Below are 19,600 nucleotides of genomic sequence, written 5' to 3' on the forward strand. Positions count from 1 at the left end.
CCGAAGGCTAGTGCTTGGGACCCCTGGGGGAGTCCCAGCCCCTCTAGAGCTGGTCTGCAGCTCTCTGAGGATCCCAGCAACGCACGTGTGACTGCATCTAGCCCCGGAGCCACAGACAGATGGGAGAGCCAGCCGGCCAGGAAAAGCGTTCTGCGGCACCGTGGGGTGGGGCTCCAGGGAGCGGGCTGGGTGGTGTCCACTGTTAAAAGGTACCTTGTGCCAGTTGTCCGGGGAGAATGCCCCCTGGCAGCCCCACCCTGTCGGTGGAGGACATGGACCAGAGACCCGGACGCCCTGGGGGTGAGCAGAGAGCCCGGGGTCCCTCCGCCCACCCTGAACTGGTAGGGAGCAGCCCCTGGCGGAGAGTCCTGGGTGAAGAGGTGTGCCTGATAGCAGGGTGTTGGCTGGAGGTGTTTATTAACCCCGAGTTCTACGGCCGGGCCTCCATCTCTGAGCCTGCGTGTGCACACGCGCGTCCGTCTGTCTGGAGCCCTGTCTCCCCTGGGCCGAGCTATTTCCCAGTCTGGGCGTGATCACGTTGGCTCCCTCTGGCTCTGGGCATTGGGTGTAACAAGTCCAAACCTTCTCTGAGACTCAGGCAGGGCCGGGCGCCCCGCCCTTTGGGCTGTTCCCTTTCCTCCCAAACTGGTTGTGCAGGAGCAGGACGAGTGTGGTGCGGGGAGTCGGGGTGCATGCGCGCAGCCCCGGCCCCCTCACCGCCTCACCTGCAGGGAGGACCCGCCCAGAAACTGCCCGCCTGGTGCCTGGCTGCCCCACCTCGCCAGAGCCCAGCTGAGCAGCCAGCGAGGACACACGCCCGCTGCCCGCTGCCTGCCCACCCTCGCCGGCCGAGCCCAGCCCAAGCCCACACCTGCCTTCAGGACCATGTTCAAGGGGCTGAGCAAAAGCTCCCAGGGGAAGGGGTCCCCCAAGGGCTCCCCAGCCAAAGGCTCCCCCAAGGGGTCCCCCAACAAGCACAGCAGGTGAGCGTGGCCGGGGGTGGGGGCCGGGGCCAGGATGGCTCCAGACCCAGGGGCTCCAGCCACCTGGAGGCAGCAGGCCAGAGCCGGGGACCAGCCCAGCGTTGGCATTTGGTGTCCTGAGGCTAAAGACCCTTGGGGTGGACTCTCTTCCCAGCCCAGGCCCAGCTCCAGCCCTGGCAGGGGCCCAGGCATGGCCTGGAGCTCCCCCCATTCTGGGGGTTGCGGCCTGAGGGCTCTGAAGACAGGCTGGACAGGGACCTGAGCTTTGCTCCTCTGCTGGGAGGTGAGGAGGCTGGAGGGCACGGCCCTCCATCCACTGCTCTGCCCTCTAGGCTCCACTTGCCCCGGGATGACCCGTGGGACCTGGGCACAGGATAGGCAGAAGGACTGGGGCCAGAGAAGCCGAGGGGTGGGCAGCAGAGTGCCCAGAGGCAGGGAGGCGGGGCTGTGCTGCTCCAGGTCCAGGCTGCCGCTTTCCCCACCGGCTGGCACCTTGGGCCTCAAGAGCTTTGTCATGGAGTTGAGATGATTCCTTCACCGGGTGGGTGTGCGGACGGGTGCTGCGGGGAAGCGGGAGGGGCCCATGGACCTGGGACGTCTCAGAGCCTTCCTCAGTTCACCCAGCTCTCTGCGGGGGCCCCAGCCCGGCCCCCCCCAGAGCCCCACACTCTGCAGACAGACTCCGGCAGCCTTCTTCCGCTCACTGGCCATCAGCCCCCTCTGCTGGGTGGAGGCGGCAGCTCGCCTGGGGTCCCGGGTGTGGAGGTGGGGGCCGAGATGAAGGGCCCAGCACCCGATAGGAATCAGGGCGAGGACACGGAGGCTGGGCTTCTGGGCGGACAGGAAAGACGGTGGTTAAGACTCTCACTGGCGCGACCTGTCCCCCTTGGGGCTCTGGGCCCTGCCCAGGGTGGGATGGGCTCCTCCTGGCGGGAACAGCCCTCCCAGGATTCCGGACCTGGAGCTCCCGTCCCCAGGGCGGCTCCCAGTCATCTCCTTCCCCTTGGCCCTGTCCTCCGGCGGCAGCCGCCCCAGGAGGGCACATCAGTCCCCTTCCCTGCAGTCCATTTGTTCAGCACATATTTATGGAGCACCTACTGTGTGCCTATTTATGGAGCACCTGCTGTGTGCTGGGACTGCTCTAGGCCCTGGGGATGCCATCGTAAGCAGAATTGACAGGTCCCTGCTTTCAAATCCCTTTAGAGGAGTGAAAACTAACACTTACCGGGTGCTGACTCTGCACAGGACCCACACAGTAACACGGGGAGGAGGTGGATATTAGTAGAGCCTTGATGTATAGGTGAGGCGCCTCAGGCCCAGAGAGGTTAAGTAACTTGCCCGAGACCACACAGCTGCAGTGACAGAGGAAGATAAAAACCAAGCTGTTGGTCAGAGTTCTTTCAGACTGTCTCTTTGTGGCACGGCCCTTCTGCTTGGAGGGGGCTTCTCCTTGGACCCCTGGGTCAAGGCCCAGCCCGTGTTGCCATCCCTCTCCGGGGACGGTGACCCCACAGGGTGCTGTGCTCCTGAGGCTTAGACCACGCTCTTATTAGGTCTGCTTGACCCTCTAGGTCCCAGAGAGTGAGCTGGAGCCCCCCGCTGGCGCCCTGTAGAGGCTGGGAGAGGGCCCTGGGAAAGGACCCCGGTCTAGGCTCATCCTCTGCTCCTCCTGGCTGTGCTACCTGGAGCCAGTCAGGTCCCAGCTTGGGCTCTGAACCCCCGAATCTGGAAAGTGTTGGGGTTCCCTGGCAATCTCGTGGCCCACCTCCCCCACCGGGTGCTGTGTGTCTCCTCTGGAAGCTTGCTAACCCCAGGCTCGGCAGAGCCTGGGGCAGCGGTGGGGAGACAGGGCTGGGGTGGGAGGGAGCTGAGCTGGGGGACTTGCTGCTGCTCCCCTGCCCCCAGCCAGCTCACCCTCGCCAGGATCCAGCTGTCATGTCTCAGGGATGAGGGGCTGAGCCAGTGATTCATTTGCTCCTCTGCAGGCTGCCTGCCCTCCTGCCCGAAGAAGCGGCAGAGAGCAGGGTGGGGTCGGGAGGCACTTCTTTGACGGGGAGATGGCAGCTCCACAGTGCCACCCACACCCAGGACCCTCATTTTCTGAACCCTCACTGAAGGCAGCACTCCCCTGCCCAGGACTGTATCTCACAGAGATTCCTACCAAGAGGCCAGGGCTCCCCAGGTTTTGACTCCACACCCGCAGGGCAGTGAACTCAGCTGTAGGGCAGGACGGGGTGGGTGCAGGCAGGGGACCCCACCCGGGTGGGCAGACCACTGCCCAAGGGAAACAGGAAACTTTGCCAACCACCCTGCCCTCTGTCTCCACCCCTCATCAGAGCTGCCACTCAGGAGCTGGCCCTGCTGATCTCCCGCATGCAGGCCAATGCCGACCAGGTGGAGAGGGACATTCTAGAGACCCAGAAGAAGCTGCAGCAGGTGAAGCTGGGGGCAGATGGCAGGGCGCGGAGGCATGGGGGACTCATTGCCATGCCCGGTGGTCCCAGAGGTGCCCACTCGCCTTGGTAAAGATGCACAGACGGTCCTGTCCTTCCCTGGTCACTCCCCAAACACAGCGGGAGCCAGGGCTTGGCACGCCTTCTCTGGGGGGCTCCCAACGCCATGCCCTCCCGTGTCCCTTCATTGTCATCGCGGCACCCCTTCTATAGTGACATCAAAGCACAGCTCTTCACCTGATGTTCGGGGGCCCTTGACCTGGTTCTGCACTACCTGCTCAGAAAAACCCCATTTTCCATTGCACCCAAGGCTTCCTCTAGGCAGGAGCGTCTGTTCCTTTTTTCTGAAATGTGCTCTCCTCACCACTTCACCCCATTCCCCAAAGCCCTCCGCCTGCAGGAAGCCCTCCCTGATTGCTTCCTACACGGGAGTCAAAGGGCCTCCCCTGTGTCCCTGAGTCCAACTCACTGGTGCTCACACCTCTCCCTCTCCCGGTGTGGGCCAGGCTTGGCCAGGGTCCCTGGGGGAGCAGGGGGCCTCAGGCAGCAAGGACGCTTTCCCTGCCTCAGGACCGACAGCACAGTGAGCAGCGCCAGGCCCTGCAGCACCGGCAGGAGGTGGGCCGCAGCCTGAAGGAGGCCGAGGTGCTGCTGAAGGACCTCTTCCTGGATGTGGACAAGGCCCAGCGGCTCAAGCACCCGCAGGCCGAGGAGATCGAGAAGGAGTGAGTGTGGGGCAGGGGGGTGGCAGCAGCAGGAGCTGGGGGCCCAGGATGGAGGCACTGGGGGTCCCGGGGGAGCCTCAGACCCGGCTCCGACCTGCTGACCACTTCCTTGGCAGCATCAAGCAGCTGCACGCCCGGGTGACCCAGGAGTGCGCCGAGTACCGCGCCCTGTATGAGAAGATGGTGTTGCCGCCCGACGTGGGGCCCAGGGTCGACTGGGCGAGGGTGCTGGAGCAGAAACAGGTCAGGGGTCACCCAGCAGCCATCAGAGGGCGACACAGGGCTGCGTTTCGTCAGGGGCTGATGCATGCTTGGACCTGGGTGGGGGCTGGGTCTCTGAAAAGGGAGGGGGCAGAAGAGACCGTGCAATCTTGGAGGGCTTCCTGTAGGTGGGAGAGCTCGATTGGGATGGGGTGAAGTGGTGAGGAAAGGATATTTCAGAAAAAAGGAACAGAGGCTCCTGCCTGGAGGAAGCCGGGGGCACGATGGTAAAAGGGCTTTTCTGGGCAAGGAGGGAGAACCAGGTCAAGGGCCCCGGGAACATCAGGTGAGGAATTGTGCTTTGCTGTCATGACAGAAGGGGTGCTGTGATGACAATGAAGGGGCAGGGGAGGGCGTGGACAGGGCAGGGTGTGTGCAGGCTCAGGAGCCAGGCTGGAGGCGTCCAGGCAGGAGGCAGGGCGGAGCAGGGAGATTTTCAGAGCTAAGCCTCGAGACCTGGGGGCCAGTGGGATTCAGGATCCACAATTACGTGACCCGGAGGCCTCAGCCAGAGCCACTGGAGACTAGCATTTTCCCCAGGGTGTCCCATGTGGCGCTAGTGGTAAAGAACCCGCCTGCCAATGCAGGAGACATAAGAGATGCAGGTTCAATCCCTGGGTCGGGAAGATCCCCTGGAGAAGGAAATGGTGACCCACTCCAGTATTCTTGCCTGGAGAATTCCATGGACAGAGGAGCCTGGCGGGCTACAGTCCCTGGGGTCGCACAGAGTCGGACACGACTGAACGACTTAGCACGTGCCCCAGGGTGAGCTGCAGCCATTCACCCAGGCAGCGTCTGGCCTGTCCACCCTCTGCCCGAATGACCAGCTCCATCCCCTGCTGATGAAGATGCTGGGTGGAGGGGGAGGTTGGGTGTGGGGAATCCCCATCCCAGGCCCCGTGGCAGAGCTGAGCGGCCAGCTCTTCTGCAGAAGCAGGTCTGCGAGGGCCAGTACGGACCGGGCATGGCGGAATTGGAACAGCAGGTTGCTGAGCACAACATCCTGCAGAAGGAGATCGAGGCCTACGGGCAGCAGCTGCGGACCCTCGTAGGGCCGGTGGGTGAGCCCTCGGACACATGCCCCTGTTTGGCCCCAGGCCTGGTTCCCTTTCTCCCATCAGAGCCTGAGCGAGGTCTGGCTGGTCCTCGGGGACTGGGGATGGAGGAGGGGCAGGGGCAGCCCAGGGATGTGGGGTGTGTTCTCCCCTGCACCGCATCTCTCACTGGGCCCGCGTTCTCTCCCCCTCGGTCGAGACAGGACGCGGCCTCCATCCGGAGCCAGTACCGGGACCTCCTGGTGAGCCCCAGGGCAGGGCCAGGCCGGCGGGCTGGGTGGGCTGCCTGCACCCTTCCTGGGCGCAGCCTGACGGTGCCTCTCTCCCCGCATCCGAGAGCAGAAGGCGGCCTCGTGGCGAGGGCAGAGCCTGGGCAGCCTGTACACGCACCTGCAGGGCTGCACACGCCAGCTGAACGCCCTGGCCCAGCAGCAGCAGCGCATCCTCCAGCAAGACTGGAGCGACCAGCTGGCCGACCCTGCGGGCGTGCGGAGGGAGTACGAGGTCAGCGGGCGCGGGTAGGGGCGGGGTGGGGGGGCGAGGCCGCCTGGTCCTCACCGCCATCGCCCCCGCCTCCGTCCTCTCCCAGCACTTCAAGCAGCACGAGCTGCTGAGCCAGGAGCAGAGCGTGAACCAGCTGGAGGACGATGGGGAGCGCATGGTGGAGCTCGGGCATCCGGCCGTGGGGCCCATCCAGGTGCGAGGCCGGACACTCTCTGCTGCCTCGGGGACCCTCGGTCAGGGAGCTTCCCGGGGACGCTGGGGAGACTGGGCCCAGGCCAGCGGGGGCAGTGGGCAGGGCCGGCCGAGTGGGCGGGCGGGTGGACGGACCGGGTCGGGGCGCGGTCCGAGGGCTCTGCACTGCTGCCCCCAGGCCCACCAGGAGGCCCTGAAGTTGGAGTGGCAGAACTTCCTGAACCTTTGCATCTGCCAGGAGAGCCAGCTGCAGCACGTGGAGGACTACCGCCGGGTGAGCCGGGGCGGGGCCGGGCGGGGGCCAAGACACGCACCTCGGGGGCCGAGGCGCCTCATAAAAATGACAGAGCTAAAAAAAACACAAAAACAAAACACACAAACAAAAATGACGGAGCTCCGTCGTTGTGACTGGGTCCCAGGGGAAAACAACGTCACCCGTGAATTCTCGACAGGGTGATGTCACTCCTTGGAGGGGTGAAGGTTGTTTCTTGAAAGTGAAAAAAAAAAGAACTTTTTTTTTTCATTAAAAAATAAATCACAGATATGCATACGTAAATGATATACAACATATCTGATAGTAAAGTTTCATGGCAATGATGGGGAAAGTAAAGGACAAAAATGTCTAAAAAAACTACTTAGAGGTACGTCTCTGGTGACCCAGCAGTTAAGACTCTGCACTCCCAATGCAGGGGGCCCGGGGTTCACTTCCTGATCAGGGAACTAGGTCTCAAGCAACTAAGAGTTCTGACGCCACAACTAAAGATCCCACACGGACAACCAAGACCCGGCACAGCCAAATAAGTAAATTAATTTTTAAAAAATTTTTTTAAATAAAAGCTCCTTAGAAGGTGCAATAATGAAGCAAGAGTTGAGAAACATTGATATAATAGACTACAATAGACAACAGTCCTGTCTATAAAAATGACAATTTTTGTTTTCTGAAAACCAAAAAATAAAAAATATACATCCACAATGGGGACTTGTTTTTCTTTTTTTTGGCTGTACCACACAGCTTGTGAGATCTTAGTTCCCCCAACAGGGATTGAATCCAGGTCCATGGCAGTGAAAGGGACCTAAGCTGAGACCTAAGCACTAGACGACCAGGGAATGCCCAATAGGGACTTTTTTTTTTTTTTTGGTAGTTTCCAATTAAAATGGTTTATATATTTGAGAGAAAAAAGAAAGCAAAAGTTTTCCCTTTTTCTTTTTTTTTAAAAGGCATTTTGCACTTGGATAATATTATTATATATATATGTATAATATATATAGTGGAGATATATATATATATCTCTCTCTCCACCATGCATTAGCACATCCACTGACGAGAATTCCGTAGTATCACCCAACTGTGGGCTGTCCCTTTAAAGCACACGCCTAGCTTCTGCTCAGAGGCGCCCTGGGCACCCACCCCTGGATCCCAGCCAGGACTCCAGGTGTTGGAGTGAGTCCTCCAGGACGGGCACCGCCCTTCATCCGAGCAGGAAGGACGAAAAACAACGTGTTCTACGACACTAAAAGAAATTAAGTTCAGTGACCCCAAAATGCCTGATTTGCCGAGCACTTCAGTTAGAAGGTCCCCTCGCCTGGATAGAAAGGCCGACGGCAAGTGGCACTCTGGGTTCAGCCAGTTTGGGTTTAGCTGGTTTGCAGGGTGGCAGGCGGTAGGTGCCCCAGCTCTGCTCCTGACTGCCCACCGACCTCAGTTCCAGGAGGAGGCCGACTCCGTCAGCCAGACCCTGGCAAAGCTCAGCTCCAGCCTGGACAGCTGGTACAGCCCTGCCCCGGGGGGCCCGCCTGGCGCCCTAACAGAGATGCTGCGGCAGCTGGAGGTGAGATGGCCCCCGGCCCCTCCCCGTACCCACTCCTGGGCACCGGGCCTGCATGGGTGTCTGGGTTTCACGCCTCCAGGGTGCTTAGTCCTGCCTGGATCCCCTGCCCTGAGGGCGGAAGGAGGGGGTTCACTCCAGCCAGAGGAGACTCGTCTGTCAGCTGCAAGCCCTTCCCACCTCTGGACCTCACTTTCCTCACCTGTAACGTGACAGGGCTTCCCAGGTAGTGCTAGCGGTAAAGAAAGTGAAAGTCGCTCAGTCCTGTCTGACTCTTCGTGACCCCATGGACTCTACAGTCCATGGAATTCTCCAGGCCAGAATAGTGGAGTGGGTAGACTTTCCCTTCTCCAGGGGATCTTCCCAATCCAGGGATGGAACCCAGGTCTCCCGTATTGCAGGCAGATCATTTACCAGCTGAGCCATCAGGGAAGCCCTCCTGCTTGCCAATGCAGGAGACATGAGAGACATGGGTTCGATCCCTGGGATGATCCCTTGGAGGAGGGCATGGCAACCCACTCCAGTATTCTTGCCTGGAGAATCCCATGGACAGAGGAGCCTGGCAGGCTACAGTCCATGGGGTCGCAGAGTTGGACACAATTTGAAGTGACTTAGCACACATGCACTCACAATGTAACAGGGACTGCCCTGAAAAGCTCCGAGACCCCTCCGGCTCCCACTCTGGAGGCCTGGGGCTTGGTTGCTGGGCAACCCCCTACCCCACCCCAACCAGCAGACTCTAGGATCATGGGTGCCCAGGGAGGGGCTCGTTTTACATTGCTGACTAAGAGACCCTGTCTTCATGATGTCCAGGACCCCTTCCTGGCCCTCCTGGGGGGCACGGGTGGGGTTGGCCTGAGCCCCCATTGCCTGGGTCACTGCAGGCAGAGGAGAAGCAGCTGACCATGGCTGAGAAGACTGTCAAGGACCTGCAGCTGCAGAGCCAGGGGGTGGCCCCTCTGCCCCAGCGAAGGAACCTGCCCCCACAGCCCCTGCGCGTGGATAGCATCTGTGACTGGGACTCAGGAGAAGTACAGTCTCCACCCGCCCGGCTCCTCCGGGGCCCTACCCACCCCCAGTCCCTCCCCTGCCCCCTCCTACCCACTCCTTCCAATGCCCCGCCCCACCCCCACCCCACCCCTGCCCCAGCACCACCCACTCCAAGCCCTGTCCAGCCCCTGGCCGGTTGCTGTCCTGACCCCGGCACTTCCTGCTCCTCCCTGGCCCCATCCCTAACCTCTACTCTACTGGCCTCTACTGGGCCTCTATCTCTTCTCCAGCCTTGCCCCTAAGCCTGCATGGGCCCCTCCCCACCTCCCCGCCCCCTCTGCGCCCCAACAGGTGCAGCTGCTGCGGGGTGAGCAGTATACACTGGTGGACAACACTGACCCGCACACCTGGGTGGTCCAGGGCCAGGCAGGCGAGACCAAGCGGGCCCCAGCCGCCTGCCTCTGCATCCCAGCTCCGGACCCTGAAGCCGTGGCCAGGGCCTCCGGGTGGGTCCCCCTGGGGACCCAGAGGGGCAGGAGGCAGGCTGTAGACCCACCCACACCAGGCCCTGTAGTTTGAGGCCGTTGCCTGCCCTTTGCCTAAATGTGTGACCGCGGGGGCTGGGGGACAGCATGGGGGAAGGTCCTTCACTGACCGCCCCCTTTTTGCAGGCTCGCCTCGGAGCTGCAGGCCCTGAAGCAGAAACTGACCACAGTCCAGAGCCGCCTGAAGGCCAGCGCCAAGGAGCCCTTACAGCCCAGCCAGCAGGGTACCGAGGGCTGGCTGGGGAAAGAGGGAGGCGTTGTTGAAATAGGAGTAGATGCCTACTCTGGGTTTAGTGGGGGGCTTAGTCTAGCCGGGGGCTGCCACGGGCAGGGGTTGACCCTGAATTAAAGGCTCTGCTCTGGGGGTTCCATTCCCTGGGTTGGCAAGCCTGATGTCCCTCCCTCAGGCCCACCACCCTCCCCAACATGGGACCCTCTGCGGGCACTCATGGAGGGGCCCAGCAGGCAGGCAGGCAGACACGAGGCAGGCTCTGGACCCTCAGAGGCACTCTCCACCCCCAGCTCCAACCAGCTCGGGCCCAGCCGACCCGCAGGCCCAGAAGCTCCTGACACAGATGACCCGGCTGGAGGAGGACCTGGGGCAGATAGAGAAGCAGGTGCTGGCCTGGGCCCGGGCCCCGCTGAGCCGCACCTCACCACTCGAGGACCTCGAGGGCCGCATCCAGAACCACCAGGTGGGTGAACCAGGGCAGCTGGGATAAAAAACGGTCCAGCCCTGGGGAGGCGGGCGAGGGGGCAGCTGCAGGCCCCCGAGGTGGAAGAAGCAAGCAGGCAGTCCAGGGCTCCCTCAGGCTCCTTCCCATCCTGGCTCTTCCCCTGGCCTGCTCTGTGACTTTGGGCAATTCACTTAACCTCTCTGGGCCTTGGTTTCCTCATCCCTGAAAATGGGCTTGCGGCATCTTAGGGGTGGTTTCTCTGGAGCAGCTGGTGGGGAGCCTCCCTGGAGAGTGTGCAGGGGTGTAAACATAGTCACAGAGGACTCAGAAGTGCTAATGGTGAAAGTCATCCCTTCCCCACACCCGGGGGTGGGGGGGGTTGGGGGGAGAAGTTTGGGTTGTATCCTTCCAAACCGGTTTCTACTCAAATATATTGTTTGGATTTAGTTTTTTAAAAATGTGAAGCATGTTGTTCACATGATTGTGCAACTCGGGTTTTTTTTCACTGCGCCACATTCTGCAGCGTTTCAGCTCGGTCAGAGGGCCGACTAGGGGAGGCAGGGCTCCAGAGATGGGAGAGGTGTTTCAGATGGGGTCCTGGGGGGCCAGGCGAGGAAGGAGAAGTGGCAGAAGCAGGTACTGTGGGGCGACAGCCTGGACAATACCTCTGCCCATGCCAGGCCCAGTTACCACTGCCCTGGCAGGGCACCTGGCAGATCTCTATCTCCAAATAGGTACTTAGTTTGGGGGTTTTGGGGGGGGCGGTGTTTTTTCTATTTATCGGCCGAGTGCAGCATGTGGGATCTTAGTTCCCCGACCAGGGATCAAACCTATGCCTCCTGCAGTGGAAGGGCAGGGTCTTAACCACTGGTCTGCCAGGGAAGTCCCCGGTCCTTGGGTTTGGAAGGTCCTCTTCCGCATCAGGGGTGTTGGGGGTCCAGTTAGCCTGGAAGGTGGGCAATATGTGGTGTGGAGCCAGCACTAATGGATTACGGAATCGATGAGTGAATAACTGATAAAAGAATCAACAAAATCATAATCCCAAGTGGATGGAGCTAGGGCTTTGCTGCTTGACTGGGGGGAAGGGGCAGGGAACTGAAGGTTTCATGAACAGGGACAGTGATGTGAAGACCAAGGTGGGTGAGAGCTCCTGACTCACAGGGTCTCATTTCATCCTCCCATCAAGCATTTTGTAGATGAGGAGGCCAAGGGTCAGAGAGGTTGACCTGCCTACAGTCATCTACCTGCAAGCTGAGCCCGAGCATGTCCACCCCACATTCTGGTGGCCTCACAAGCAGAGTTAGGTTGGCAGAGTTAGGTTGACATAACAGGAGAGCTGGGTGGAAGCCACTTGCCCAGAACCAGAGATCCTGAGATCCCCGCTGCCCCGCAGGGCACAGCCCAGCGGCTGCAGAGCCTGGGAGCAGAGAAGGAGGCGGCCCAGCAGAAGTGTGAGGCGTTTCTGTCGGGGCAGCCCTCAGGGCCTGCTGCCCTGCACCTGCCCGTGGTCCTCAACAACGTCAAGAACAAGTACAGGGACGTGAAGGTTCTCTGCGGCCTCTACGGGGAGAAGTGAGTGCCCGGGGGGTGGGGGCCGCTGGGCGAGGCCTCGGGGGTGCGGCCAAGGCCAAGGCCTGCGTCTCACCCTGGGCCTCCTCTTGCGACAGAGCCAAGGCCGCCCTAGGTCTGGAGCGGCAGATCCGGGATGCAGACACGGTCATCCGAGGCTTTGAGTCCACCCTGGCACAGGAGGCCCCCATCCCCGCGGGCCCGGGCGCGCTGCAGGAGAGGGTCAGCGAGCTGAAGGTGAGGGGCCGGGCGGCCTCCTGGCAGGAGGTGGGGGGTGCGTGCTGACCCAGGAACAGGGGGGCAAGTGGAGGGTGGGCCTGGCATCCACTGAACCACAGGGTACGTTGTGTCCCCTCCTGCCCCAGCGCCGGCGGAGGGAGCTGCTGGAGCAGCAGGCCTCTGTGCTCGGGCTGCACCGCCAGCTGAAGGCCGTCGAGCACTCGTGTGGCGCGCTGCAGAACAATTTCCACGAGTTCTGCAAAGACCTCCCACATCAGCAGCGCCAGGTGCGGGCCCTCACCGACCGCTACCACGCTGTGGGGGACCAGTTGGACCTGCGGTGAGTGGCCGGGCCGCTGGGGCTCACGAGTGCGTGGTGGCCACGGCTGACGAGCTGTGGGGCCTTGGACGGGTGAGCGCACCTCTCTGAGGCTCAGGTTCCTCTCCTCTAAAATGGGATGATAACAGCATCAGCCTCCCAGGTGGTGCCTGGCAGAAAGTGTCCGGTCCCTCTCTGAATGCCCAGCTCCAGCCACTGGGCCAGAGTTAGAGAGGATCAGCATGGCGAGTCAGTCAGGCCTCCTGACCTGTCCCGGGGACGGAGGAACCCACCAGCCTCCTCCGCGCACCCCTCGCCTGCCCCCCGAGGGCTGCTGTCACCTGTGCTCCTCCTCCTGCAGGGAGAAGATGGTGCAGGATGCCGGCCTCACTTACCAGCAGTTCAAGAACTGCACAGACAACCTGAATGCCTGGCTGGAGCGCCTGCCCCACAATCAGGTGCGGCCCAGCGACGGGCCCAGCCAGATCGCCTACAAGCTGCAGGCACAGAAGGTGAGGAGCTGGGGCTGCAGGTGGTGTAGGCCGCCCGCCTCTCTTACCCAGAGCTGGATCCTCAGGATAGGCCCAGTTCCCTGGCCGCCTTCCTAACAGGGAGAGCAGCCTGTGCGCGTGTGACCCGCCCTCTGGTGGCCGGTGTTTTAATGACCTCAAACCTCAGACCCCAGAGGCCAAAATGCTACACTCTGTCCAGGGTGGCTCAGACGGGAAAGGGTATGCCTACAATGTGGGAGAACTGGGTTCAATCCCTGGGTTGGGAAGATCTCCTGAAGAAGGAAATGGCAACCCAGTCCAGTATTCTTGCCTGGAAAATCCCATGGACCGAGGAGCCTGGTAGGCTACAGTCCATGGGGTCGCAAAGAGTCAGACACGACTTCACTTTCACTTTGTCCATGGAAACGGCCAGCCCTTCTCTGTCTGGCCCGAGGTGGGCAGTGGGCTTTGTGTTCCTGGAGGTACAAACTCCTACTTCATCCTCTTCCTCGTACCTCCTACTAATGTTGCTGTCGTTTAGTCGCTAAGTCATGTCCGACTCTTTGTGAGTTCGTGGACTGCAGCACGCCAGGCTTCCCTGTCCTTCTCTATCTCCTGGAGTTTGCTCAAACTCATGTCCATTGAGTCGGTGATGCCATCCAACCATCTTGTCCTCTGTCGTCCCCTTCTCCTCCTGCCTTCAGTCTTTCCCAGCCTCATACATGCTAGTAATGAAAAGGGGCTGGGTACAGCCTGGCCCTCAGGCAGCCTGCAGTTTTGGGGGGAGGCCAGTGCATCTCAGGCCATGATGCTGATAAGTGCTTCAGTGGAGAAGCCAGAGTGCTGTGTGGGAGCCCTTTGTAAGGACACCCATGGGGTCAGGGCGAGTGGTCTGGAAGGAACTGACACCCAGCCTAAAGCCTGAGGAATAAGCAGTATGACCAGTATGTGTGTGTTGAGGGGTGAGATGTTTTGAGCAGAGGCCCTGGTGGGTCATGGCCGGGGGTGGGGTGGGGTGGTGGAAGGTAGCTTCCCTCAGAGCGCTTGCTGCCCCTGGGTGTTGCTGGCTGCCCGTGGGCCTGGAGGTGAGTCCAGGTGCGCGGGGGTCCCCTGACCCTCCCTCCTGCCCTGGCAGAGATTGCTGCAGGAGATCCAGGGCCGCGAGCCGGACAGGGCCATGGCATCCCGCCTCTCCCAGCACCTGCAGGCGGCGCTCCAGGTAAGCAGTCCATTCAGCTCCTCCCTCTTTATCTCCCCCTCCCCCTCCCTCCTTCCACCAGTCCCCTACTCCCCCTCCCCCAGCTCTCCCCACTGACAGCCAGTCTGTGTCCTTCCCCGCCATGCTCAGGACTACGAGCTGCAGGCAGACACCTACCGCGGTTCCCTGGAGCCCACCCAGGGAGGGTCGGCCCCCAAGAGACCCCGAGTGGCTCCCCTGCAGGACAGCATCCAGGCCCAGGTGAGCCGGGCTCTGTGTTCCTCATTCCCGGGATGCCAGCTCTGCAGCCTCTGAGGGAGGAGCTGACGCTGGCCCACCCCCTCCCTTTGGCCTCTCCAGGAGAAGAACCTGACGAAGGCCTACACTGAGGTGGCAGCTGCCCACCAGCAGCAACTGCACCAGCTGGAATTTGCCAAAAAGATTCTGGAGAAGGTATGGGGGTGATGTCCACCCTAGGCAGCCTGGGTGGGTGGTCGACCGGGCAGACTTCCCTACCTGCTCATGCTGCAGCCCCGGGACAGGCTCAGCGGCCTGAAGGAGGGCTGGCTCTCTGCCTCCCCCAGCAGCTCCTCCAGGCTGGTTTCCTTCTCAGAATGTAGTACCAGGAGATGTCACTTGGTACAGTCACGGCTTGGTCACTGGGTAGCACCCCGGTGGGGACAGGAGAAAATCCCGCAGTCTTCATCCTCAGGACCCAGCCCCAGTGGGCAAGAGGCCACCCAGGTCTCCATCCCCGGGAGACCATGAGCCGGGAGCTCTCCATGACTCTCGGTGACTGGCCAAGGAACTGGCCAGCCTCCTCCCACCCAGAGGTGTATCCCTGGATCCCCCAGAGGAGCACAGGCCCATTTCTGGGAGCCTGGGTGGAAGGGGAGCAGGGAAAGGTTGGGAAGGGAGGACCTTCTTGCTTTCACATTCTAGTGCAAATGCAGCCTGACCACTGCCTTACATCCTAGCACACTGGGCTTTGATGAAACCTCTTAAAATCCTACCTTCAAACACCTCAGATCTTCAGTTCCACCTCCCAGGACCTCCTGGGAAGTCTCAGAAAGCAGGGAAGGGTCCTGATCTCAGGAGGGTGGGGTGTTGTTGTTCAGTTGTTCAGCCGCTTATTTATATCGGACTCTTGGTGACCCTACGGACTGTAGCATGCCAGATTTCTCTGTCCTTCACCATCTCCTGGAGTTGGCTCAAACTCAAGTCCATTGAATCAATGATGCCATCCAGCCATCTCATCTTTTGTCGCCCCTTCTCCTCGTGCCCTCAATCTTTCCCAGCATCAGGGTCTTTGGCCAGGGGCTTATCCCTTTCCTCCCCTTACCCAGGATTCTCCCCTCTTCCTCTGCAGAAAGAGCTCAATGAGGACATCCAGGTGATCCCTAATGCCCAGCAGGGGTCCGAGAGCCCAGCCCGAGTGGGCAGGGAGTCAGAGGCCCTGAGGTCCCAGCTGGAGGAAGAGAGGAAGCGGGTGGCCCAGGTGCAGCGTGAGCTGGAGGAGCAGAGGAGCCAGCTGCTGCAGCTGAAGACCCAGCGGCCTGTGGAGAAACTGGAGGAGAAGGAAGTGGTGGAGTTCTACCGGGATCCCCAGCTGGAGAGCAACCTGTCCAGGGTGAAGTCCCAGGTGGAGGATGAGGGCAAGAAGCGGGCTGGCCTGCAGGCAGACCTGGAGGCGGTGGCCCAGAAGATCATGCAGCTGGAGAGCCAGAGGAAGGCCACGGAGCCTCACCTGCTGACCAAAGAGGTCACCCAGATCGAGAGGGACCCCGGCCTGGACAGCCAGGCGGCCCAGCTCCGCGGTGAACTCCAGCTCCTGCAAGAGGAGAACACGGCCGTCTCGGCCCGGCTGGAGGCGCTGAAGGCGGAACTGCTGGCCCTTGAGCAGAAGGAGGTGAACGTGAAGGAGACAGTTGTCGTAAAAGAAGTGGTCAAGGTGGAGAAAGACCTGGAGATGCTCCAGGCAGCCCAGGCCCTGAGGCTGCAGATTCAGGAGGATGCGGCCCAGCGGAAGGGGGCAGAGGATGCCGTGGCCAAGCTGCAGGCTCGAGTTGTGGAGCTGGAGGCGGCAATCCGCGCCGTGGAGCCCAAGGTGATCGTGAAGGAGGTGAAGAAGGTGGAACAGGACCCCGGCCTCCTCCAGGAGGCATCCAGGCTGAGGAGCCTCCTGGAGGCACAGAGGAATGAGAACGAGGTGCTGGCCAGGGAGCTGAAGGAGCTGTATAGCAAGCACAGCGCGGTGGAGAAGCAGAAGCCCCGGGTGGACCTGCAGGAGCGCGTGCAGGAGACCTTCCAGGTGGACCCGGAGACGGAGCGGGAGATTGCACGGCTCCGGGCGGAGCTGCAGGAGACCGCCCGCAAGAGGAGCGGGGTGGAGCAGGAGGTGGAGGGGCTGCTGCCCGAGCTGGCGGTGCTGCGGGCGCAGAAGCCCACCGTGGAGTACAAGCAGGTGACGCAGGAGCTGGTGCGGCACGAGAGGAGCCCCGAGGTGCTGCGGGAGATCGACCGCCTGAAGGCCCAGCTCAACGAGCTGGTCAACGGCAGCGGGCGGGCCCAGGAGCAGCTCATCCGGCTGCAGGGGGAGCGCGATGAGTGGAGGCGAGAGCGCTCCAAGGTGGAGACCAAGACTGTGAACAAGGAGGTGGTGCGCCGTGAGAAGGACCCCGTCCTGGAGCAGGAAGCCCAGCGGCTGCGCCAGGAGGTGCAGGAGGCCACCCAGAAGCGGCGGGCGGCTGAGGACGCGGTCCATGAGCTGCAGAACAAGTACCTGCTGCTGGAGAGGCGACGGCCCGAGGAGAGGGTGGTGGTGCAGGAGGTGGTGGTCACCCAGAAGGACCCGAAGCTCCGCCAGGAGCACAGCCGGCTGAGCCGGAGCCTGGATGAGGAGGCTGGCCGGCGGCGGCAGCTGGAGCGGGAGGTGCAGCAGTTGCGGGCCACCGTGCAGGAGGACGAGGGCCGGCTCAGCTTCCAGGAGGACCGCAGCAAGAAGCTGGCCGTGGAGAGGGAGCTGCGGCAGCTGACCCTGAGGCTCCAGGAGCTGGAGAAGCGGCCTCCGGCGGTGCAGGAGAAAATCATCATGGAGGAGGTAGTCCAGCTGGAGAAGGACCCGGACCTGGAGAAGTCCACGGCAGCCCTCCGGCAAGACCTGGCCCAGGAGAAGACCCAGGCGACCGAGGTGCATCGGGAGTGCAAGAACCTGCAGGTGCAGATCGATGTGCTCCAGAAGACCAAGGCGCAGGAGAAGACCATCTACAAGGAAGTGATCAGGGTGGAGAAGGACCCGGTGCTGGAGGGAGAGCGTGCCCGGGTATGGGAGGCGCTCAACCGGGAGCGCGGGGCCCGGGAGAGCCGGGAGGAGGAGGTGAGGCGCCTGCGGGAGCGGGTGGAGAGGGCCGAGGCGCTGGGGAGGACCTGGGCGCGGGAGGAGGCCGAGCTCCAGAAGACCCGGGACCGGGCGAGCCAGGAGTGCAGGCGGCTGCAGCAGGAGCTGCGGGAACTGGAGAGGCAGAAGCAGCAGAGGGTGCTGCGCCTGCAGGAGGAGTCCAAGCTGCTCAGCCAGAAGACGGAGAGCGAGCGGCAGAGGGCAGCCCAGCGGGGCCAGGAGCTCTCGCAGCTCGAGTCGGCCATCCTCCGTGAGAAGGACCAGATCTACGAGAAGGAGCGGACCCTCCGGGAACTCCACACCCAAGTGAGCCGGGAGGAGCTCAACCAGGAGACCCAGACGCGGGAGACCAACCTCTCCACCAAGATCTCTATCCTGGAGCCCGAGACGGGGAAGGACATGTCCCCGTACGAGGCCTACAAGAGGGGCGTCATCGACCGAAGCCAGTACCTCCAGCTGCAGGATCTCGAGTGTGACTGGGAGGAGGTCACCACCTCGGGCCCCCATGGGGAGGAGTCTGTGCTCCTGGACCGCAAGAGCGGGAAGCAGTACTCCATTGAGGCCGCCCTGCGCAGCCGGCGCATCTCCAAGGAGGAGTACCATCTCTACAAGGACGGCCAGCTCCCCATCAGCGAATTCGCCCTGCTTGTGGCCGGGGAGACCAAGCCCTGCCCCTCCCTCTCCATTGGCGCCATCATCTCCAAGTCCCCGCTTGCATCTCCGGCCCCCCAGAGCACCAATCTCTTCTCTCCTGGCTTCTCTCTCGGGCTCGGCGAGGACAGCTTCCCCATTGCCGGCATCTACGACACGACCACGGACAACAAGTGCACCATCAAGACCACCGTGGCCAAGAACATGCTGGACCCCATCACCGGGCAGAAGCTGTTGGAGGCGCAGGCGGCCACGGGAGGCATCGTGGACCTCCTGAGCCGGGAGCGCTACTCCGTGCACAAGGCGATGGAGCGGGGGCTGATCGAGAGCGGCTCAACTCAGAGGCTGCTCAACGCCCAGAAGGCCTTCACCGGCATTGAGGACCCCGTGACCAAGAAGAGGCTGTCGGTGGGCGAGGCCGTCCAGAAGGGCTGGATGCCCCAGGAAAGCGTGCTCCCGCACCTGCGGGTGCAACACCTGACCGGGGGGCTCATCGACCCCAAGAGGACCGGCCGCATCCCTGTGGCGCAGGCCGTGCTCTCCGGCATGATCAGCGAGGAGCTGGCCCAGCTCCTGCAGGACGAGGCCAGTTACGAGAAGGACTTGACAGATCCCATCTCCAAGGAGCGACTGAGCTACAAGGAGGCCATGGGGCGCTGCCGGAAGGACCCCCTGAGCGGCCTGTTGCTCCTCCCAGCCTCGCTAGAGGGGTACCGGTGCTACCGCTCAGGCTCCCCCACTGTCCCGCGCTCCCTGCGTTGATGGGGGCCGAGCAGTCACAGGGAGTGATTGGGGATGGGGAGGGGAGGATGCACGCACCCCGGGCCCCTGGAGCAGCTTAACCCAGGGGAGTGGGTCTTCCCTCTGACTCCTCGATGTTCTGTTTCTCACGCGTTCTCGGTGTTGGACTCCCTCCCATGACTTTGGTAGCCCCCGACCCATCCCCTGCGCCAGCAGCTCTGCTTCCCCGGCTCCTCCCTCACCCTGTGCTTCCAATAAACGAATTCTCCTGGTGTCTTTTTTTTTTTTCTTTTACAATAGTAAAAGATGTTTATCAGTTTTCACGATCAATAGCCAGATCAAAAAAAGATAATTCCAACCGCAAGCCATCATGGAAATATGGTTAACCTAACAGTATAAAATAATTACATACAGTTTGAGGGGGTTGAATGAGGTGGTAAGTGGAAGTACACATTTTCATCTGCCCGGCTAGTCTACATCTTTTTGCTGGTTTCTCCTGGTGTCTTGTTCACGTTTCAGAACAGAGTCGATATTTCTGGAGCGTGGGCAGGAGGGACGGCACTCCTACGTGAGGAGAGGACACACCCAACTGGCCCTGCTGGGAACGGGGACTTTTAGAGGACAGCGGCTCCTTTCACTCCGGGAAGGACCTGACAGGAGCAGGTCATGGAGGATCAGGCCTTCCCCGCAGCCAGCTCAGGGCCATGAAGTTCAGGGCAGAAGCTGTCTCCAGCCCTCTGTCAACCTCCCCCTTGTTGGCACGTCCCTGGCGTCCCCCGAGAGCAGACAGAAACACTAGAAAAC

At 61.6% G+C, this 19,600-nt stretch overlaps 1 protein-coding gene across 1 annotated transcript; it reads left to right on the plus strand.

The window, feature by feature from the left end:
• The first annotated feature begins 597 nt into the window (after positions 1-597).
• On the plus strand, positions 598-19,068 carry EVPL (envoplakin). The gene is made up of 22 exons (XM_043905461.1): positions 598-983; positions 3,320-3,419; positions 4,007-4,161; positions 4,278-4,404; positions 5,354-5,479; positions 5,681-5,719; positions 5,820-5,981; positions 6,067-6,174; positions 6,352-6,447; positions 7,877-8,002; positions 8,884-9,030; positions 9,341-9,495; positions 9,661-9,758; positions 10,057-10,229; positions 11,605-11,783; positions 11,879-12,017; positions 12,146-12,339; positions 12,680-12,830; positions 13,945-14,028; positions 14,158-14,268; positions 14,368-14,460; positions 15,377-19,068. Exons 1-22 carry the CDS (start codon positions 886-888, stop codon positions 18,815-18,817), a joined length of 6,102 nt encoding a protein of 2,033 aa, XP_043761396.1. The 5' UTR covers positions 598-885; the 3' UTR covers positions 18,818-19,068.
• The last annotated feature ends 532 nt before the right edge of the window (positions 19,069-19,600 follow it).

This window comes from Cervus elaphus, chromosome 5 (genome assembly GCF_910594005.1).
Source record: "Cervus elaphus chromosome 5, mCerEla1.1, whole genome shotgun sequence".
Taxonomy (NCBI): Eukaryota; Metazoa; Chordata; class Mammalia; order Artiodactyla; family Cervidae; genus Cervus; species Cervus elaphus.